The sequence below is a fragment of the Oryctolagus cuniculus genome, chromosome 7, assembly GCF_964237555.1.
Source record: "Oryctolagus cuniculus chromosome 7, mOryCun1.1, whole genome shotgun sequence".
NCBI lineage: Eukaryota > Metazoa > Chordata > Mammalia > Lagomorpha > Leporidae > Oryctolagus > Oryctolagus cuniculus.
In genome coordinates, this window is record NC_091438.1 from 157,702,038 (window position 1) to 157,725,592 (window position 23,555).

A 23,555-nucleotide genomic window follows, 5' to 3' on the forward strand; every position below is an offset into this window, starting at 1 on the left:
AAAATAGAAAAGAAGTTTTCTTGAAACAGAACCCAGGGAATCACTCACCTTGAAGGCCAAATTAGACCGAAGGCCTTTTTAAAAAGGAGAAAAAGAGCAGGAAACATTTGATTAAAATAAGCTCCTATGTATCTGCAGCTACTGTTCTTTTTCATTTTAACTAACTACTTCTAAAATTAGTTCAGTTGGATCTGAGGAGGTGACAAATGTGTAATGTAACCATCGACACCAGAGCAGGTTTCCAATGAGCATTCCCGAGGTTAACGCTGGGATTCTGCTCTGCTCCGTCAGGGACCCGCCCACCTTCATTAAAATTCGACAATCTGTCTGCCATCCTTTGGGTAAATCCACAGAGGGCCCCCGTTTCCCTGGCCAGGTGTTTAACACCCAATGATGCTCATGTCATCAATCAGGTGACTTAGCCAAGTGGCACAGTATCGGGGACCAGGAAAAAAGATCCTGCAAGTCCTGGGTGAGAACTCCAGCCCTGAACAGGTCCTCCCTACTTCAGGAATTACAGTTAACGAACATCTTAAGGGAGAAAAAGGTTAACAAGATCAAGGTGCTCTCAACAATACACAATTTTGATGTAACCTCACTGTCAATAGGAGACTTGGCAGTCACAGAAGTCACAGGTCCCAGGGCCAGCGCTGTGGCACAGCGGGTTAAAGCCCTGGCCTGAAGTGCCAGCATCCCATACGGGCGCCGGTTCTAGTTCCGGCTTCTCCAATTCCAATCCAGCTCTCTGCTATGGCCTGGGAGAGCAACAGAGGATGGCCCAAGTCTTTGGGCCCCTGCACCCACATGGGAGACCCAGAAGAAACTCCTGGCTCCTGGCTTCGGATCGGCACAGCTCCAGCCGTTGTGGCCAATTGGGGAGTGAACCATCAGATGGAAGACCTCTCTCTCTGTCTCTACCTCTCTAACTCTGTCTTTTAAACAAAAAAAAAAAAAACTCTTAAAAAAAAAAAAAAAGTTGCAGGTCCCACAGTACACAGAGGTCATGGCTCCCCTAGTCCTCAGAAGTCAGAGGAACCTACAGCCCACAGAAGACTTTCCCAGGATATTCAAACACTCTTAGAGCTACTGTGATCCTGGCAGCCATCAATAAAGGAAATGGCTATGTAGAAGAGACTAGGATATACCGTTTTGTAAAATGCAATATAAAAAATGGGGCATTTGTTTGCCATTGTGGGCAAAGCTGGGCCACCTGCATCCCACATTGGAGCGCCTGGGTTCAACTCCCAGCTCCACTCCCAAGTCTAGTTTCCCTGGGGGGAGGGAGCGGGGGCAGGTGATAGCTCAAGTGGTTGGGTTCCTGCCACTATATGGGAAAAAAGGACCGAGTTCCTGGTTCCTGGCTTCAGCCTGTTGCAGTCATCTGAGGAGAAAACCAGCAGATGGGAGCTCTGTCAGTCCATCTGTCTGTCTCACTCTCTTCCTCCCTCTCCCTCTCCCTTTTCATAGCAAATAAATAAATAAGTTTTAAATGCATTATATGGGGATGGCATTTGGCACAGCAGTTAAGTGGCCACATCCCATATCAGTGAGCTGGTTTGAGTCCCAGCTGTCCCACTTCTGATCCAGCCCCCCGGTAATGTGCCTGGGAAAGCAGCAGAAAACATCCCAAGTATTTGGGCTCCTGCCACCCACATGGGAGACACAGATGGAATTTTGGGCTCCTGGCTTCAGGTTAGACCAGCCCTGGCTATTGTGTCCACTTGGGGAGTGAATCAGCTGATGGAAGATCTCTCTTTCTCTGTCTCCCCACCTTTCAAACAAATTTTTTTTAAAGATTTATTTTATTCATTTGAAAGGCAGAGCTGGGGGTTGGGGGGACAGATCTTCCACCCGCTGGTTCACTCCCCAGTTGGCTGCAACGGCCAGGGCTGGGCCAGGCCAAAGCCAAGAGCCAGGAGCTTCATCCAAGTCTCCCACATGAGTGCAAGGACACAAGGATTTGGGTCATCCTCTGCTGCTTTCCCAGGCACATTACCGGGGGGCTGGATCAGAAGTGGGACAGCTGGGACTTGAACCAGCACCCATTTGGCATGCCAGCATTGCAGGCAGCAGTTTAACCTATTACGCCACGATGCCAGCCCCTAAATAAATCTTTTAAAAAAGAAAGAGTTACTGTTATGATGTGACCTGGCACTCAGCTTCTAGAGCTGAGTTCAATGAGCACTTTACAAACTCTGACACGCACGGACATTTTCATTTCTAAACCATACATAAAAATTTCAAGATATACGCTCTCAATCAGTTAGCATTAAAGCAGCACCATGATGTTAGCAAAACTACTTCAACTACAGATTTCATTAGAGTCATCAAAGGTAGGGAGGAGGGGCAGGAAGGAAGGGAGGGACAGAGAAGGAGAAAGTAATGAAAGAGAAAACAATTCTGAAAGGGAAGGGGAGAGGAGAAACATGAAAGATTAGAGATCACAGAAGAGGTAACAAAATACAGAAGAAAGACGGAGACCTGGCTTTGGCATGCACAGTGTGGAGCTTCCCGGGCGTTTCGTGAAACGACAGTTGCAATAAAACAAACAGAATGGTGAGTCATCTGGTTTCCAACTTGAGTCAAAAGCGGCTGTTTCTAGACAAAGTGGAGGGCAGCTCCGTGCCTGCACGCTGCACGCTGCACGCTGCCTGTCAGTGCACACAGCTACAGAGCAGGATGTGGAGAGGAAGAACACCGAGGTGGGAGTGAGCACTGTCTTCTCTGGTCCCAGTGTCACTGCAAATAAAGACTGTCAAGAATTAAACCATAATAACGGAAAGGCTACAAAGGCCTGGGTTGTAATGTTCCCTCTGATGCTGCCTTTGTGGCTCCGAGCCTCTAAACATCAGCGTCTGCGCATCCCAATGGGAACCCTGCACCCTAAGTCCTAGCAGGAAGCCAGCAGCAGCTGTGCAGTCCACCTCTAGGGCTTCTCCTCTCCATCAGCGTAAGCCGCACATACATGCATTCACTCCACAAATGTGTGCCGGGAGCTGAGCCACACAGGGTATGCCCATCCCAAGGAGAGCTTAGCAAAGTGTCGGAAACAAGCATACACAAAATGTGTCTCACTCAGAAACACAGCAAGGGGACGCCTTCCCCCTCAGCGCCTAAAAGCCTTCCAATCGGGAGCACCTGGAAGCCTGGCAGGGTAATGGGGGATACTCTCCCTCCACGCCGGATCACAGCAGACAGGGTAGAAGGCAAACCAGATAACCACCCAAAGTGAGGCTCAATCCGACTCTCACAAAGACCTGCCCCCATCTGAACTCTGCAGACACCGACGCAGGGACCATCAACCTCAGGCGGCCACCTAACCACCCTGGGCACCAGAAACCCACGAAGGAGAACAGAAACCTCTGCAAATTCACGCTTCACATACAGGACCAGGAAGCAGGAACTAACAAGAACCATCGGAAGGGGGCAGATTAGGCTACAATCCGTAAATCCCGGTGACCGTGCGAAACAATTAGGCAAGCCAAGGCACAGCGTCAGGACAGGGCTGACCCGGCGAGCCCCGACTCAGGGGCAGACACCGAACGGTGATGCCTCGCATGTGCTGGGTAGGCAGCCCTCCCCGCTAGTCCCTGACTGACTGATGAGACTGCACCAGTTATCACCGAGCCCCCTGCATGCAGGGGAGACCAGTGCGAAGGGAGTCAGCGATGGCCACAAAAACACACTGTACTTTCCAGAGCCGCTTCGGCAGGAAGAGCCACTCGGCAAATAAAAAGTGAAAGAATAAAATAAGCCAGAGAAACTCAATTTTCTTCTCCCTTCCTCCCAAAGCCACACTTAGGATAAAATGAGGTTTGTGCAGGTTAATCCTTATGAGGTAAGAAGAAAATGATTAAATACATTAAAAAAATCAATCGTACATTAAACCAAATCCAGGAGCTGCAAAAACAAACACGGCAGCGTCCCTCTCGCCGCGCGGCACGGCCAGGCTGGCCGGGGGACGCCCTGGCTGACGGGGCCGCCGAGGGGACGGAGCAGAAGCAGAAAGGAAGGGGAGAGAAACGGGCGGGGGCCGGCCGCAGACCCAGGTGTCAGCAGAAATAAGGTTCTTTCTGGACATCACAGAGGAATCAAAACGTCCTCTCAGAAACGGGGCTCTGGAGCCCAGGCTGAGTTCTTCCAAAGTCCAACAGAAATAACAACACGGACGACAACCATTTGGTAAGCGGGAGTCGTAGGCCACTTCACCGTCAGAGATCCGCACCACTTCCAGTCACAACTCCTGTTCATGAATAGACCCTATTAACCGTCATGTTTCAGAGGCAACAGAGGGTGCTGGGGCGGGGGCGGGGGGTGAGAGGCACGCCTTCAGCTGCGAGGAAAACCTCTCCCTGGGCTGGAGCTGGATACAAACTCCTGCCCTTCTCCAGGGCCCTGGGGTCCTCAGAAGAAAACTCCGGAGAACACAAAGCCATCTGGCAAGAAGGCAGCCACAGGTCACCTGTTCCTCCCACGGCAGAGTCAGGACCGGGAATTTTTCGCTCACCCTAAATAATGAATAAACCTCACACGGCTGAAATGTTGTGGCTAATTTGCGTCTCTGCGTGGATGGCAAACATTCAGTTCTGCCTGCAACCAGTCTCGCTCCTTTTCCTGACCAACCAGTGAAAAAGTGAGAGCAGCCAGGAACACCGAGCCAGGGAGAACCAGCCACGCCTGACAAGGCGCAGTGTCCCCCTGTCGGCCTTGGGCCCCGAAAGCCGACACATTGGCAAATCTGAGTGTTCCCCTCAAGGTGCTTCTGAAATAAGTCATTTGGGATGGAAGGGAACCCTCTGTAAGCCTGGCCTGGCTGGGGGGAAGGGAGCGCCAACAAGACGACAGGTAATTAACCATGTGACAGCCGTGTTCCCTACAGAATAAAGACACGTGTCCACGGGGGAGAGTTTCAAAACCTCTAAACATCATTAGAGCAGGCTATCAGTGTCTAGTAGCTGGCAACAAGTGAGATGTGACAAGATTTTACTCTCATAAAGACATCTCTGTTCTCTTATCTTCAAAGCCCGTGAACTTTGCTGCCTTAACTCTGACAATGAGGAACTGGTGGAGTTGATAGGGACACAGATAAAGGGGGAGCGGAGAAAGAAATGAAGGATCCTGTTTACTGTATTTTCGTACGCAGCACCAGTTACAGGGCTAAAGCCCAGAGCAAATCGCCCAACGGACCGCCTCGGCTCTGCGAGCAGAACTAGCAAGCGGCTGCTGCCCCCTAGAAGCCACCAGGGACATAGCACTTCCCTACAGACGGCAGATGAGAAGGTCCTATTATCTCCTCTCGATCCCCACAACCTGTCATTAGTGAGGTACATGGGTGCAGACGCCTCCTCCGAGCCTGAGGAGGCACACATCACCTGTGATAAATTAATAGGTGCCCTTTCAACAGCTAAGATGCATACAAAAGACTCCAACCAGGGCAAGCAATCTAAGGCAACAGCTCTAGAGAAAGCAGGATCAGCAGGCGACGCTGGAGCTTTGTGCAGCCGGGCTGCGCAGTGCACACCCTCGGGCCAGCCAGGCGCTTGCCAGGAGGCTGCTCACAGGCGGGGCCCACCGGGTCACCCAGGCGTGCTCTCCCACCCTGCTGGGCTCAGCGGTACGGATTTGGAACTCTGGGTTTCAGTCCGGCCACTTCCCAGCTCCAGGAACTTCCCTGTCCTGGGTTCCAGCTTCCTCACTGTGAAGTGCAGCAAGAGAGGAATCCTCACAGAGCTGCTGGAGCCAAACAGGACGAAAATAAAGAAACCAGCGCCGAGGCCGGCACGGGGCAGAGAAGCAGCCCTGCCCTATGTGATCAGCACTAGTAATTGTTCAGTTAATCAAAAAATCAGTTAAGGCAGGGGATCATTAAAAATGGAGCCTGCTCTACATACCTGAAACATTTTATATTAACCGAAAACCTATAAATGTACAGTCATTTGCTAACCTTTTGATGTAGAGCCAAGACCTTTCTTTGAGTGTGGGCCACAGCCTGACGTTCCCAGCCATCTTCCCTACATAAGCCCCACCCATAACGCACCCTCCATAGTTTCTAAAGCAAAATGAGAAACTTACAGACATCCTCCCCCAGTGTTTACCTGTGTCTCACACCGAATCTGAGAGCACTTTTTTTTTTAGCAATTCATATTTACCACAGCATCTAACTTGGTTTCACAGAACCCACTCTCCATATTTATCTTTATAGAACACATTAGAGCTGCAGAATCCCCTCCTCACATTTATATTTCATTTGTTGACATCCAACCTGATTCAACAACTAATACAATCTGGCACACACAGGTTTAGGAAGGGGCGTGAGGAGCGAGTGTGCAGTTGACGAGCCGGGGAGCAGCCTCGTTCAGGGCACCCGGGCCTGGCGAGTAGGTTCCACTGGCCCCAGCAGCCAACTATTTAAATGAGTGTATCAAATGCAAGTTTGAGCCCTTTAAAACATACATCCGGGGGCTGACATTCACCTACTGGTTCAGGTACCGGTTAAGGCACTCAAGTCCCACCCTGGAGGGCCTGTGTGAGAGGCCCAGCTCGGCTCTGGATTTCCTGCTAACACACACCCTGGGAAGCAGCCGTGATGGCTCAAGGTTTCGGTCCTATGTGGGAGCCTGGCGTCCTGGCTCTGGCTGCTTCAGGCATTCGGGAAGTAAACCAGTGGCTGGGGGCTTTCTTTCTCTGTCTGCCTCTCAAATAAGTAAATTTTAAAGTAGTAATATATATTTATCTATATTCCCACTTCATTTCATTCAAAACAACTCTCCGAAGTGCACAAGAGACAAAAGGACAAGGCAAAGGCGAGGGCAGGCCGGGAGAAAGACGCTGAAGAGATGTCGTTGACTCCCCTTCCCCATCAGAAGCCATTTTCAGTGAAGTGTGGAAAACTAAATCATTTATACAAATAATCTCCTTGCATGCTTGATTCTGTGAGCAGCTCTTTGCCACCACAAGGCCAGAAGAAGTGGCCCTGTCCCCAGACACGCTCTTGCTGTGGGCCTGCACCCACGGATCTGTCCGGAAGCACTCACTGACCACGGCCAGGGCAGCCGTGCCAGGGTCACGGCTGAGGCCACAAAGGTGGCAGCCTGCCTGCTCGACAGGGCGATTTATCCCACACCCGCCCCACTGGGGCCACGCATTAGCTCCTCTCCGCCTCCAACTGTCAGGAAGGGCCCGGGCAGATTTACCTCGAGAATCACTCAGTGTCGGCCCCATCTCTAGACCGTTCAGACAAACTCACAATGGCAGAGGGAAGATTTGTGGAGCAACAGGCATAAATCTTGGTTATAACTACAAACCATAAAAGAAAGGAGAGCTGGGGGGGAGGGAGGGCGGTGAACACGCCCTTCTAGAGCAGCACTCTGTCTTCCCGCGGCTTCTCACGGCACACAAGGGGGATTCACTACAAGATCGCATTTTTCAAGGCAAAATTGGTCTGCGTGGCTCGACAAAGGGCTGAAATATTTTAAGTTGAAATTACCCGGGAACACATAGGGCACTCGGCTGTCCTGAGTACAGTGGGATGTTCAGAGCTCTGCAAACTAGGGGCTTGCAAGGGACGCAGGATACCTATCCTTCACTACACACTCCAGAGACACCTCTACGTGAAAAGTATCCCAAACAAGAAGAAAGCCCGCTTCAGAACGCGCCTCCACCCAAGTGAGAGTCCTGCAGAGCCCAGCGCCGGCACCAGCAGGGCATCTGCAGGAACTGGAAAGCCGGCACCTCCGGGAGAAGAGGGGGGCGACCCAACTGTTCCTTCTGAAAGAATGATGCTGGCGACAAGATTAAAGACCAGCCCCTCAGTCGCTGTGTGGCTCCGAAGAAAGGCGCACGAGCGCCCACTTCCTCAGTTCCCACACGTCCAAAATCAGGACACCGCTCAGTGCAGGGGCAGGGCCTGTGATTACGGGAAGCCCAGCAAACGTAAAGTATTACTGTGAGCGCCAGGAACCCGCAGTGTAAACAAAGGCGAATAATTATTCCAAATTCCATTTCTTTAATTATCACCCCTAAGAGTTTCGATTCATTTAATAATTACTTGTAAAAGGATACCTTAAAACTGAAAAACAACCTCTTCATTTACCTGAAAGAGGAAACAACTTCAAGGCCACTGCCTCTCCTCTCCAAGCACAGGATGACAGAGCGGGAAGAGGCAGCGGCCTGGAGGGGACACCCCCCAGCACAGACGGCGCTCTCCTCCGGCACTCGCTCTGGACCAGTTTTCCTCCCAGAGCAGGTGGGAGTCTCAGGCACCGCCCAACCAGCAAGCAGGGCTTGTGGACATCGGGAAGGAAAAAGCAAACCTTCCCCTTCACTGGAGTGTCTTTACTGTGATGACGCGGAGCAGCGGAGAAGGAGAGCCAACCACCTCTCCTATCTGAAAAGCTACATCCTCGGAACGGCAGGATCAGGACCAGCAAGGGGCAACGAGACCCCCTCTTCCCTGTCTACACTTGATCTTCGTCCCCAGGTTTCTTAGCAGTTGGGGGGCACCCAGAGGAAGACGCTGCTAATAGCAGTTCAAGCATCAAAATCTAGAGAATTTACTTTTTTGACAGGCAGAGTTAGACAGTGAGAGAGAGAGACACAGAGAGAGTTATAGACAGAGAGAGACAGAGAGAAAGGTCTTCCTTCCATTGGTTCACTCCCCCTAATGGCCGCCACGGCCGGCCAAAGCCAGAAGCCAGGTGCTTCTCCTGGTCTCCCATGCGGGTGCAGGGACCCAAGCACTTGGGCCATCCTCCACTGCCTTCCCGGGCCACAGCAGAGAGCTGGACTGGAAGAGGAGCAACCGGGACAGAACCGGCGCCCCAACCGGGACTAGAACCCAGGGTGCCAGCACCGCAGGCAGAGGATTAGCCTTGTGAGCCACAGTGCCGGCAGAGAATTTACTTTAAAAAGACATGCTGAGAGGATTTCAGATTCCCCCTGTAATGTCACTCCCACTCCCAGACACCCCCCGAGAGGGCACGGGGGCAGAAACCACAGCTCCAACACACTCAACTGCACAGAAACCAACCACGACAGATTTTTAAACTAACAGTTACTACTTTAAAATGAGGTTTGCCCTAGTTATTTATTGTTCCTGGGAAAAAATGAATTTCTTGAAATGTCTAAATGGATGGTTTCATTACCCGTGTGCCTGTGAAACACTTTCATGAGGAAAGGATCAAAATCAATTTTATTTCCCCACACAAAACTCTTTGAATCTTACACTCATTTATATGAATACTTCAAAGAGTTTGTGGAAAATGGAATTCAAAAGTAAGTTTATTGTGATGTAAAAAAACTGAAATACACACGTACAAAGGTCTTCAAAAAATGTACGAAGGGACGAGCACTGTGGCACGACAGGTTAAACTGCCACTTGGGAGGCCTGCGTCCCACACCGGAGTGCCCAGTTTGAGACCTAAGGTACTCTACTTCCAACCCGGCTCCTGCTAACGCGTTCTGGAAGGCTCAGATGCGGGCGATCTGGATGCAGCTCTGGGTTTCTGGCTTTGGCCTGGCCCAGCCCCGGCTGGTGTCAGTATTTGAGGAGCGAACCAACAGATGGAAGATCTCTCTCTCTCTTTCTGTATCATTCTGTCCCTCTTTCTAGTACATGAAAATAGACATTTTAATGTTCATGGAAAATATTATGAAAAACTCCACATGGACTTTTATTTTTTTGCATCAAAATAAACTTGTCTTTTAATTCCATTTTCCCATGGGCTTTCTGAAGCATCTTTATATGCTATCTGCTATCCACATCCTTACAGTACACTTTCACACGCACACAAGTCCACACAAAAAAAATGCACTGAGCATGTGAACATCATCCTTCAGAAACAGTCTGGTGAGAAAAGAATGAGAACCACCCTCCACAGTGAGCCTGCCAACAAGCACCCCTCGGACACACGGGAACCACGGAAGCCGCAGAAGACACGGATACGGGGAGACTGCACCAGGAGTGCAGACGGGAGGCCCTCAGGAGGCGGGCAACTGGCATAGCCTACTTCAAGAGAGGCTCCCAGGACTGGCTTCCTGAACTCATTCAAGGTATTAATGGCCCTTTGATTACTAGGCTCTGGTTAATCAGTTCAAAAACCAAACAGGTGAAATTCTAGTTCAGGCAAAACCCAAAAATACTACGTAAAGCAGGTGATCAACAGTACTGCTGAGTATTGAGAAGCTGAGATGAAACACGTGAGTAAACTATAAAGGAAACCGCAGTTACTGCTGACTTCAAATGACCAAAACTCGAAGGACGAAAAGGAAATCCCAGAAGGTTACTTAATCCTAGTTTCGGTATCCAAACAAGATGGGAACCAGGTTTCTCTGTGCAGACGGCCCATTCTCGCCAACCCACAGAAAAGCAGGGACTAACCCTGCCAGGGCAGTGCAGGGAGCCAGAGCCCAGGCCGGGCAGCAGCAGGTCAGCGGCACTGGAGGGCTGCCAGGCGCCCTGGCCGGGAGGCGAGGCCTGGGGAAGAGCAGGAAGAGCAAGACGGCATCGGCAGCTTCTGCTGCAGCAAAGAGGCTTTGTCAGTGACAGGTTTCAGCGCGACTTCCAGGATGCCTCGAGCCCCGTCTGAGCCCAGTCTCCAGTCCTGGTGACACCGGGATACTCCAGAGCACGACAGACGCAGTGGTGCCGGGCTGCTTCTATCTGGAGGGTGTGGGAGGAGAGGAACTGAAGGGACAAGGCAGGGTCACCACCTGGCTGAAATCAAGACCAGAGGATCTAAAAACACAAAGGCGTCGCTGCAGACCACACAGCTGTACTTCGAACGGCATCACAGCAAGTTTTATGGCTCAAATGAGACAAAAATGAAAAGCAGGCCTTCCTTCCTTCCCGAGCAAGGAAAGCAAGACAGTAACGCAGACACACGAACACCAACAGAACAGTGCCACCTGCACTGCACTGACTGCCCCAAGGAGCGTCTTCCGTAACCACTCACTTCCTTTCTAAAGATTTACTGACTTGGGGCCAGTGCTGTGGTGCAGCGGGTTAACACGCTGGCCTGAAGTGCCAGCCTCCCATATGGGTACCGGTTCTAGTCCCGGCTGCTCCTCTTCCGATCCAACTCTGCTATAGCCTGGGATAGAAGCAGAAGATGGCTCAAGTCCTTGGGACCCTGCGCCTACATAGGAGATCCAGAGGAGGCTCCTGGCTCCTGGCTTCAGGTTGGCGCAGCTCCGGCCACTGCAGCCACTTGGGGAGTGAACCAGCAGAGGGAAGACCTCTCTCTCTGTCTCTACCTTTCTCTGTAACTCTGTCTTTCAAATAAATAAAATAAATCTTAAAAAAAAAAAAAAAAAGATTTACTGACTTATTTATTGAAAGAGTGAAAGACAGAGTTCTTCCACCTGATGATTCACTCCCCAAATGCCCCCAGTAGCTGTAACTGCACCAGGCCAAAGCCAGGAGTCCACAGGTCATCTGGATCTCCTCCATGGGTGGCAGGGGCTCAGGCATCTGAGCCAGCCTCAGCTATTACGGCAAGCACATGAGCAAGAAGCTGGATTGGAAGCAGAGCAGCCGGAACTCAAACCAGGCACTGTGATATGGGACATGGGCAACCCAAGCGGTGGCTTAACCCGCTGTACCACAAACCCCATCCCCATAACTCACTTATTTCAGAGGGAGAAAAATTACTTCAAAGTGGTTATCTAGTTCTGCAACAAAGAAACAGATAAGAAATTTTTTGCCTTCAATATCCCACCTTAACTCTTTTAGGATAGTGACCAGGCAGCTTCCATTAAGAAATGTTGTGGGATGGCTGGCGCCGCGGCTCACTAGGCTAATCCTCCGCCTAGCGGCGCCGGCACACCGGGTTCTAGTCCCAGTCGGGGCGCCGGATTCTGTCCCGGTTGCCCCTCTTCCAGGCCAGCCCTCTGCTGTGGCCAGGGAGTGCAGTGGAGGATGGCCCAGGTGCTTGGGCCCTGCACCCCATGGGAGACCAGGAAAAGCACCTGGATCCTGGCTCCTGCCATCGGATCAGCGCGGTGCGCCGGCCACAGCACGCCGGCCGCGGCGGCCATTGGAGGGTGAACCAACAGCAAAGGAAGACCTTTCTCTCTGTCTCTCTCTCTCTCACTGTCCACTCTGCCTGTCAAAAAAAAAAAAAAAAAATGTTGTGGGAAATATGCACTCAGTTAAAAAGAAAAACAAACGCAACTTGGTAGGGTGTTCTCCCAACACCGGGATGCCCTATTCCTCAAGTCCGGGCTTCAGCCCTCACAGAAACCATGCCTAAGCCCCTCTCCCACCCTCCGCAGAACTGTTCTGAACAACTCGCTTCGCTAGGCTCCACAGCGTTATACGCTGCACACAAATCACAGGTGGTTTGGTGCTGTTTGCTGAGACCACGTGCAGCCTCGTGCTGCTGCCTGTTTCATGTGTGCGAATGCTTTCTCTTGCCCAAATAAAGTATGTTCTCACCTGAGAGCAAGGCTCACCTTGGTCTTCCACTGGTCCCCAGCCTCCAAGCCCAGGCTAGGCGCAGCCCCCAGAAAATGCTCACACACACCCAACAAAGTGCCCCCCGTTGCCGGGCCGCGAGCTGAGTGTGTCCACAAGCCAGAGCTATAGCGTGGCACCGCGCTGGGGCGCTCCCTGCGGGGACGGCTGCCACGGCACCCCTTCTCCAGCACCCTGCCGGTTCCCAGCAGCCACAGGCTCTCCTCCTGCTCACCCTGGGTCCCCCCCTGCCACCCAAGCCAGGCTCCTCTGCCCGACACCCTCCCACTGCCATTCCCAGGAGGAAGAAGTAGTTCACACAAGACCATAGAACTCAGCTGGTGCCCTCATTTAATCAGGCAGCAGCAAACGGTTGGCCAAAAGCAATAAGGGCATGACTGAGAGACTGTGGGAGTTTAATATAAAAAAATTAATAAAAAAAAGGGAAAGACAAAGGGTCTATCTTTTAATAGGGCCCTAATTACCCAACTCACAGGATCAGCCCAAATGAGATGAGAGTTTATTTCAGGGTTTTTTTTTAATTATTGGTTTTTTTTATATATATATAAATTGCTGCTATGTGTTTTCTTTTCTCTGAGCAATTATGCAGCAAGTACGTAAAGAAGAGAAAAATATTAATTAAATATAAGGTAATTGTAGAGTTGGCCTGGAGAGAATGAGTCTGAACTCGGGACCATCACAGGCTACGAGGGTTTGAAGACTGCTCAGGGCCTCCCAGAAAAGAAAGAAGTAAAAACACAGCCAACCAGCAAGCAGATGCACAGTACACAGGAACAGAGCAGTGGACAGAACCATTAGCAGAGCAAAGGGCCAGAGACCAGAGCGCCTGCCAAGCGCTCGGCGCTCCCAGCCAGTTTCCCCAATCATGCCCAGAGACGGGTGGGCCGCCCTTCTCCTGATCGACAGTTAAATCAGTCAAACGGCATTCACAGAGACAGAGCAAGAAAGCACTGAAGAGGACTACTGGGTTCAATCTGGACTTTAGTCTAAAACCAGCCACAGCTTCGGCCAGAAGGACATGACCCGTGCAGACCCCACGGGAGGTACCAAGTGCCTTATCCAAGAGACCGGCGGAGCAAGGTCTCCTCTGGCTCTCCCACCGCCAGGACCTCAAGAAGAACCCAAGCAAGACAAAAAGAGCGCCGTGAGGCACAGCCACTGGTGACAGCAGGGGCCTGACTCACAGCACTGCTCCCTGACGACGCCCTGGCAGCCTCCAGCCCTCGGCCTCTCCCCAGCTCCCCTCTGCCACAGAAAGGCTTAGCCACGTGAAAACTCAAACTGGCTCCTACCCGCCAGGGACCTTCTCCCACGACTGCCAGGAGGAGAGTGAAGAAAAACGGGTGAGGCCGCAGAACCTTGGCAGCACACCCCAAGCTTGCTGTCACCACTGAGAGTGGACACTCGGGAAGCTGAACCCCTAAAATGCACCTGGTTTGTACAGAACCAGTCTTCCTTCCCGGACGACAGGATTTACAGGAGGCCCAAAGTGCAACACAAATGTGCTGGTGGAGGGCAGGCAGTGCTGGCTCTGACCACCACAGCAACTCCCTTCCAACAGCCTAGGAGGAAAATGCTGGGGAGACTGCATAAGCCTAGTGAGTGACCAGGCAAGCCCAGAAGGCCCTCCTGGCCTGCTGCTGAAGGGCCACCTGAGGTCTGCAGCCCTGAGGGGCAGAGACAGCTATTTCAGACAACCAGGACACAGAAGCAGCCCAGCACCATGCTCCCTCGGGTATGTCGCTCACGACTACTGATCAGCAACACGGTGGTGCATGACCCTCTAGGGTGGGCACTCATGGTTCCAGAAAAGACCAAGCTTCACCAAGGAGACGCACGCAGAGCCAAAGCTGGAAGTCAGAGGCCACGGACAGGCCTCTCCACGCAGCACCTTTTTCAAGGGAAACTGCTCGCTCACGACTGCACACCACAGGGTTTCTTTAAACTCACGTGGGGTTTTCTCCAGCAGAAGCGTCCAACATCGCGGTACTTACCAGCGGCTCTCGAGGCACCACATTTTCACTTCCTGGAGAGGAGCTGGGCTGCAAAGACAAATAGAAACAAAAATAAGATCACAGTGCCACCCAATGGACACCAAAAAACCCAAGACACCTGTTCTCAAGCAGCACAGGCAAGCACTCCTATCCCAACCAGTTTTTCAGAACTCTGGAGTGTCTTGCTGTGGGCTACCTGTAAGTAGTAGCCCAAAGAGCATGACTTCACTGGGGAACAGAGATTGTCTCTGGGCTCACGTCACACACGCACCCCCAAGAACAAGGCTCGGTTACTGCTGGGAAAGGTCCAAGATGGGCACTAGGCAGCAAGGTCTGGGGACCACCACAAAATTCATGGACCAGTGAAAAGCACAGGAAAGGCGTGAAGACGAGAGTACTACCCCTCTCACCGTCTCCCCAACTCCAGTGGACCGAGAAGTCGAGAACAGTGAAGAAGCAGATTTGGGCACAAGGGGGTGCTAGTTTCCCACGCTCAAGATCCTCAGCCAACACCAAAACTGTTCCCTATCACAGGTCACTGAGGACTCCACCCCAAACAACAGTAAAGAAAGCCCGAGGATTAATCCTTTTTTCAAAATAAGCTGCTTGTGACACGCAGACAGATAACCGGAACCTATGGGTGGGCAGGCAGCACTGTGGCCCACCAGCCTGCTTCTCCACTGTTTCCTTCTCCTGGGTACCCCTCCTCACCCTCACAAGAGCCTTCAACCCCTGAGTGACCTGGTCAAAATTCAGAGGAAAGAGGAGAGTTAAAGAGGAACAGCCTCTGAAGAAATGTACAAACCTCCAAAAGACTAAAACAAGCAGCTGGAGCGAGTCAGGGTCAGCTTACAGTTACTGATGTTCAAGTCAATTGCCAATTATCCCCAGATGCTATCCAGACAAGTGCAGCTAATGTGTGTGCGCCTGCAGCCAGGAGCCGGGAGCCAGCCTCCATTCGCCTCCCAGCTAGTTCAGACGGCCAGTGCCAAGCCTCCTAGGAAAGGGGTGGAAGGTGGCAGAGGGAAGAGGCCCCTCCACAGAGGGTTCCCAATGCTTCCCAGCCTCCAGCTGCACCACACAGCTGTCACACAGCACCTCCACCCTTCCACCTGAAGCCGTGTCCCAAGAGCACCACTGGCTCAGGACAGCCGGTGAGAAGCCAGCCAGAAAGAGCGGGTCAGAGCCAGAGCGAGCGCTCCCTGCCGCTGTCCCTCGCAGGGCTCCAGTCACCTCCGAGCTCGCACTGCAGATGGCTGGGCCAGATCCCTCCCCCATCCACTGGGACCTTCATCCCCTCGCAGACACCATCGCCTCCCCCTGCCACGCAGGTCCCCTTCCAGGGCTCCCCGTGGAGTGACCCGCACAAGCTTCAATGAGCTACACAAACTGGAATCCCAAAGGCCTCCTTGCCGCCTCCTTCTCCCTCACCGCCCGGGCCAAGGGCGTTCCTGAATGGCCACGGAGCCAATCTGCCCATTTCTCTCCATGTCTGTGGCCTTCACGGTGGCCCACGCTACCAAGACCTCTTGCCTGTACCACCGCAGTAGCCTCCTGGTCAGCTCACCCACATCCACGCTGGCTCTCTGCCAACCCACCTTCCACAGCACCAACCATCACTCCCAAAAGGTAATCCTCCACCCCCCAGCACACAACTCAACGGCCTCTCCTTGCTCTCTGAATTCAGCGGGGAAGGTCTCTATGGCTCACAACGCCTCCCATCTTCTCTGGCTATGTGTCAGGTGTCCTCCGGCACCACAACCCAGCGCTGCCGTCCGCACACACTGGCCTTTGCCTCCTCTGCACATGTACTTCCTCCCCTCCCCTTGACGCTTCCACTCATCCTTTAGATCGGCTGAGACACTTCCTCCGGGAAGCCTTCCTTCCTGGACGTCCAAGGCTGTGGGTCCAATCATAAACAACACCAAATAAAAAACACTCATAAACAACACCAAATGCCTCTCCTTCAAGCACTGGGCGGGCCTGCAGTTTTACACTTTGTGACCATCTGCCTAAGGCCTGTCTCCTTCCTCATCTGATAACCCCACAGGGCCAGAACCTGTTTGTCCGCTATCACCACACCCCTGGCCGAGGCCAGCACCAGGCACAAGTCCTTGCTGGATGGATGAATGGGACAAAGGTTCCACTCACTAATACGTAATGGGTTATGTATTAAAGTTTATTATCTTCCTGAGGGCTTCCTTCACTCCATTTGGTAGATAATAACAGTGAGTGCTAACGCTCATTTAGCTCTTTCTTCATTTAATTCTCCCAATAAATGTATGAAGTTACTGCCGATGAGGAGACTGAGACAAGGTCAAATAACTCACGGCGGGGAACTGAACGCTTAAAATAGTCCAGTTTTGTTTGGGCCAAATTGTAGTAAGCCAACAACCTTGACAACATAAATGACAAGGCAGGTTATCCGAGTATACAAAACAGCCCCACGCAAAGAGTGCTGGTGTTTAGGAAGCCTAAACGTGCTTCCCGTGATACAGGGAATCACTCTGAATCACTGTCTCCACAAAAATGTCCCTTAACATCGGCTCATCTCTTACAGAGCTCATGTTTGTCTAAACACCACCAGAGCCAAGTAAATCTCTTTCATCATTTACCCTTTAGTACTTTTTTAAGTGGTGAGCCATGTAAATGCACTGTACAAACACACACACACACAACTGAAACATTAGAAGTGAAAAAGCGTCCTCTCCTCCTATTCCAGGGACCCTCCACTGACACCCTGCGTGTCCTGCCGGAGGGAGCAAGCTGCCCGCCAAGCACCTCCCTGTGCGCGTCCCCAGCCAGGGCCTCCGAGAGCAGCACTCTCAGGGCTGCCGACACCCGCAGAGCGCCTAAAGGGGCAGCGCCATCTCCCCGCTGTGTTCCCATAGCCACGCTGTCTCGCCCAGGCAGGTTCCTCAGTGAACTGACACAGGACTTTTCACCAAGCTGAGAACTGCCCAACACTGAGAACATTCTAGATGATTCTCCAGCTCACGATGAAATTCAGCAACATACGGCGCCGCAGCTCACTAGGCTAATCCTCCGCCTTGCGGCGCCGGCACACCAGGTTCTAGTCCCGGTCGGGGCACCGGATTCTGTCCTGGTTGCCCCTCTTCCAGGCCAGCTCTCTGCTGTGGCCCGGGAGTGCAGTGGAGGATGGCCCAAGTGCTTGGGCCCTGCACCCCATGGGAGACCAGGAGAAGCACCTGGCTCCTGCCAACGGATCAGCGTGGTGCGCCGGCCGCAGCGGCCATTGGAGGGTGAACCAACGGCAAAGGAAGACCTTTCTCTCTGTCTCTCTCTCTCTCTCACTGTCCACTCTGTCTGTCAAAAAATTTAAAAAAAAAAAGAAAAAAAAAGAAATTCGGCAACCTAAAAAGGACACTGCCCCATTTCCTGCCTCAGCTCCCTATAGAAAACTGTTTCTGATGACCACCAATCTAGCATTCGCCCTCGCTTCTCCCCGCGTTTACTTTCTTGATAATCCCATCACTGAGTGAGCAGTTTGCTCGCTGGCTGTGCCTCCACCCCACCCCTCAGCCTCGATTTTAAGCCTCTTGCAGACAGGTTCTTGTCCATCCCACGGAAGTCCGTACCTTCAGGACCCAGATGATTACCGATACTCAATGTACACGTGTTCAATCGCATGTCTTTAAGCACTTAAAAGAAACCACTCGGTGTAGCTAAGCCCAGACAAAGCCAGCAGAGGATCAGCCTTCCCCAGGACACTTCCTCTGCACCCTCCGCCTGGCACGCTCTGCCCGTAACACTGTGATCCCGGCTCTGACCCTGCGTGGTACGACTCTCACAGGCGCGTGCAAACAGGGGAGGCGTTTCTGCTGTCATGGGACCAGGGACTCCCACTGGCATTTAGAGTGCAGGGGCCAAGGAGGCCAAAGGACCGGCATTGCAGCCAATGAAGGACTGCTCCATCCAGAACACCAGCAGGACGTGGAGAATCCTGACCACCCCGCTTCCACATGCGGAAGAGGACAGGCTCCCCTCTCAACACGCGGCTGCAGACACTGGAAAGAAGGGAGACTGCAGCCCGGCAGTCAGGACACACTGTCCCTACCTGGGCCCAGTGCCACCTCCAGAGCCTCACTCCAGCTTGCTACTAACACAGATCCTGGGCAGCAGTGATGGCTCGAGTCACCGGGTTCCCTCCAGCCACGTGGGAGACCTGGACTGAGCTCCCCGATCCCGGCTCCAGCCCCACTGCAAGCATCTGGGGAGTGAGCCGGAGTGGGAGTGGTCTGTCACTGTGCCTTTCAAATAAATAAATAAACAACAGTTTTAAAAAGAAAGCAGGCGTTTCACATAGAAGTTAAGACACAGCCTGTGACGCCTGCATCCCTTATCAGAGTACTTGGGTTTGAATCCCAGCTCTGCTCCCAATTCCAGCTTCCTGCCAACGCAAACCTGAGAGGCAGCAAATGATGGTTCAAACAGTTGGGTCTCTGCCTGGAGAGACCTGGAGCAAGTTCCCACCTCCTGGGCATTTGAGAAGGGAACCAGTGCATGGGAGCTCACTCGCTCTGTCTGCTTCTGAAACAAATAAACATGACGAAGGGCAAAGGGCCGAGTGCCGACTGGCAGTGGAAGCTGGATCGCCCAGCTCATGCGGCCCATGAGTCTCACCAGTGCAGCCTTGAGAGAAGCCCAACACAGCCTCAGACACCCCACAGTGACTCGCTGAAGCGGTCAACTCTATTATCTGGCTTGAGGAAGAGCCCCACAAATTAAATTCAAACTTGACCCTGGAGATCTTCACACTCCATGATTAAAAAAAGAAAAAAGAAAAAGTAAAGCTTCGAAACCCCCAGTTGGGGTCAGCTGCAAAGGTATAAGGAGGCTCTAAGCAACCCACCTTCAGAATCCTTAGGGGCCAGAGCCGGAAGACAGGAAGGGAAGAAAGCAAGGGCTTAAGACTGCTTTAAAGGAATAAATAAATAAAAGACACACATGGAGACCGCAGTGGCAAGAGGCATGTTTTCATTCTGATAGAGACAGGTGCTCTCGCTCCTGCCGCCAAGGTACTGGCCTTCCCCACCTGGAAGGTGGGCCCAGGTGCCAACCCTGCCCCACTGCAAAGGTCCACCTCACACACAGCTCACAAGTCTGAGCAAGGGCAGGACCTCCAGGCCTCGGGGGTTCAGCCCACGGACCACTGCCACTCGGGGTACGTCCTACACCGGTCCGGGCAGTCGCTGCTGGGAAGAATAAGATGCGGCTGCACAGGTGTCCCCTGGGAGGCGGCAGCACGTGGGAAGTGACGAGCTTTGGCATCAGAGACTCCGGGCATTCTGTCCACCCTCCCTGGGCCTTCGTCTCTTCATCTGTGAGGCTAATATCCCCACCTCAAACTGAGTCAGAGGAGACAATACACATTATGCCAGGCTACGCCTCTGCTCAAGATCATCCTAAGCACTTCTGCTTCCGGCCATGATGGACTGACAGAGACCAGAGCCTCCCCCTCTGCAAACTGGACAACTAAGCAAATGAAGGGAAGCACTGTTTGCAGACACTGGACGGCAGGCTCACAGGACTGTGGTCCCTGGCAGAACAAATCTCTTGGGCTTTCTGCCAGGAGGGAGCAGGACCCCGAGGAGAGCGGGCAGTCTCTCGGTGCAGGAGACAGAGGTCAGAGCTCAGGGAAGCTGAGGCAGCTGAAGACCGCAGGACTGAGAGCCAGAGGAAAGGGTCACGCAGGAGAGGGCCGCGAGTCTCTGCTGAATACAACACACTGCAGCACAGGGAGACTCCAGGAGGGTAAAAGACGAAGGCTGTGGCAGCTGTGCACCACGCAGCCCCCGGACTTCTCAGGCAGAACGGCTCCCAAGCAGCCAGAGTGGGCGTCCGCGCTGCTCATCCAGGGGAGTCCAGCAACCTGGATCCCGGCGGAAGAGAGGGTCCAGTTATCCAGAGTCAAGCTCAGCCCAGATGGACCCCAACAGAGCTTAAAAGCAGGACTTCAAAGAATCACCCTGAACTGCAGATAATTTAACTGCCCCCAAAACAGAGCCTAACATCCTTTCAAGACCCCAAAACCCAAAGCACAATTCACAACATCCAGCACCCAAAACTCTCAACGTAGGTCAAGAGACAATGTAAACAGTAATCTAAAAAAACACATGCTGTAACTAGCAAACAAGATCATTAGACAGGTGTTAATAAGTATATTCAAGTATTTAAGGGAAAACACAATCAGAACAAGGAGAGAAATATAAGGCATATAAAGAAAACAGAACTAGAGATGAAGATCCTAAAAACCTAAAATACAAATTTTCAGTGAATGAGATAACAGCCAGCTTATGCAGAAGAAAAGGTAAGTGCACCTGAAGTCACAGCAAGAGAGGTAATCAAAATGAGGAACAGAGCAAAGATTTAAAAAAAAAAATCAGTGCGGGTTTTATGGTGCAGCAGGTTAAGCCACAGCCTCTGACTACTGGTCCCGGCTGTTCCACTTCCTATCCGGCTGCCTGCTAGTGCCGGGGAGGCAGCAGAAGATGGCCTAAGTGTTTGGGGCGCTACCATCCCTGAGGGAGACCCGGATGGAGTTCTAGGGTCCAGATTTGGGCCTGGCCCAGCCTCAGCCATTGCAGCCATTTGAACAGTGAGCCAGCAGATGGAAGATATCTCTCTCCATCTTCTCTCTGTAACTCTGCTTTTCAAATCAATCAATCAATCAATCAGGGATTAGGGAATTGTTGCTGAAGTAGTCCACGGAGTCTGTGGCCTATCAAGTGGCAACATACATAACTGGGGGCCAAGAAAAAGGGGCGAGGCAGAAAAAATATTTGAAGAAAATGTAGGTGAAAATTTTCAAGTTCAATGAAAACTACAAAGAGAGGTTCAACAATGACAAGTAAAGCACCCCAGGGTAAGTCATAATCAAATTGCTCAGAACTTGTGAAAAGAGAAAATCTTATAAGCAGCCAGAAAATCATTACCTACAATTCACAGAATTAAGAATGACTGCAGACTTCTACAACTATGCGAGTCAAAATGGAATAGTATCTTCAATAGGGCCTAAAAACCCTGTCAGCTGAAAATCCTATGTCCAGCAAAAATACCTTCCAAAACTGAAACAAAATAAACACTTTCAGGAAAAAATAAAAACTGTGCTGACTTATACCACAAGGAATGCTAAAAGAAGTTCTTCAAGCAGAAAGAAAACAATACCAGGTGGAATCTGAATATAAATAAAAATGACATAATGGTAAATATTGCAGCATAGAAAATATATTTTAAATATTTTTAATTTCAAGAACAATTAGAGGCCGGCGCCGCGGCTCACTAGGCTAATCCTCCGCCTTGCGGCGCCGGCACACCAGGTTCTAGTCCCGGTCGGGGCGCCGGATTCTGTCCCGGTTGCCCCTCTTCCAGGCCAGCTCTCTGCTGTGGCCAGGGAGTGCAGTGGAGGATGGCCCAGGTGCTTGGGCCCTGCACCCCATGGGAAACCAGGAAAAGCACCTGGCTCCTGGCTCCTGCCATCGGATCAGCACGGTGCGCTGGCCGCAGCGCGCCGGCCGCGGCGGCCATTGGAGGGTGAACCAACGGCAAAGGAAGACCTTTCTCTCTTTCTCTCTCTCACTGTCCACTCTGCCTGTCAAAAAAAAAAAGAAAAGAAAAAAAAAGAAATAAACATTTAAAAAAAAAGAACAATTAGAATGTACTGGGGGGGTGTGACATATGCAGAAGCAAAATCTACGATGCTAATATATAATACATGAGAGACGAGGGACTGTTGTTAGGTTCTTCCATGGTAAGCCAACTGCTATAATATTGAAAGCAAGCTGTGATAAAGTTACATATTGTAAATCTTAGAACAGTCGGTTAGCAGGATAGAGACACACGTCTGGTTCAGCCATTGAGCCCCTGTCCGACTAGGGAATGCCTGGGCTCAATTCCCAGCTCTAGCTTCTGACTCCAGCTTCTTGCCATGCAGACCCTAGGAGGCAGCAGGTGACGACTCAAGGGCTTGGGCCCCAGCCACCCATGTAGGAGACCTGGGCAGAGCTCCTGGCTCTTAGCTTCAGCCTGGTCCAGCCCCACCGGTTCTGACCACCTGGGAAGTGAACCAGCAGATGGAAGATCAATCTCTCTCTCTGTTGCTCTGCCTTTCAAAAAAATAATAAACTTACAAAAAAATACATACTGTCCTGAATAAATATACACCCAATAACAGAATTTTAAAATATATGAAGTGGGGCCAGCACAGCAGGTTAATGCCTGAAGCGCCGGCATCCCATATGGGCGCCGGTTCAAGACCCGGCTGCTCCATTTCCAATACAGCTCTCTGCTATGGCCTGGGAAAGCAGTAGAAGATGGCCCAAGTCCTTCGACCCCTGCACCCATGTGGGAGACCTGGAAGAAGCTCCTGGCTCCTGGCTCGAATCAGCGCAGCTCCAGCCATTGCTGCCAATTTGGGGAAGTGAATCATTGGATGGAAGACCTCTCTCTCTCTCTCTCTCTCTCTCTCTCTCTCTGCCTCTCCTCTCTCTGTGTAACTCTGACTTTCAAATAAATAAATCTATAAAAAAAGAATATATGAAGTAAACCAAGAAAAGAAATCCAAAGTTGCCAGTAGAGATTTTAACGTTCCTTTGTCCTTAACCAAAAAGTCAATTAGGACATAGAGGACCTGAGTAACTACCAACAAATATGATCCGATGACATTTACAGAATGCCCCACCAGTAACAGAACATACATTATCTACAAGTACATAAGCAAAAGTCACCAAGACAGACCATAGAACAAATCTCAAATTTGAAAATATACACACATCAGGTTCTCTGATCACAATGGGATTAAACTAGATATCAATAAAAATCTGGGGGCCGGCGCCACGGCTCACTAGGCTAATCCTCCACCTTGCGGCGCCGGCACACCAGGTTCTAGTCCCGGTTGGGGCACCGGATTCTGTCCCGCTTGCCCTTCTTCCAGGCCAGCTCTCTGCTGTGGCCAGGGAGTGCAGTGGAGGATGGCCCAAATCCTTGGGCCCTGCACCCCATGGGAGACCAGGAGAAGTACCTGGCTCCTGGCTTCAGATCGGCGCAGCACGCCAGCCGTAGTGGCC

General features: G+C 51.7%; 1 protein-coding gene across 5 annotated transcripts in view; it reads right to left on the reverse strand.

Annotated features, from left to right (window-relative positions):
* Positions 1-23,555, reverse strand: part of PEX14 (peroxisomal biogenesis factor 14) — a 153,865-nt gene that overhangs the window by 114,684 nt on the left and 15,626 nt on the right. For all 5 annotated transcript variants that reach the window (XM_070079319.1, XM_070079318.1, XM_051856878.1 and 2 more), the window contains exon 2: positions 14,470-14,517. In XM_070079319.1, the coding sequence (XP_069935420.1) occupies positions 14,470-14,517 (48 nt within the window). The remainder of the gene's footprint in view (positions 1-14,469; positions 14,518-23,555) is intronic.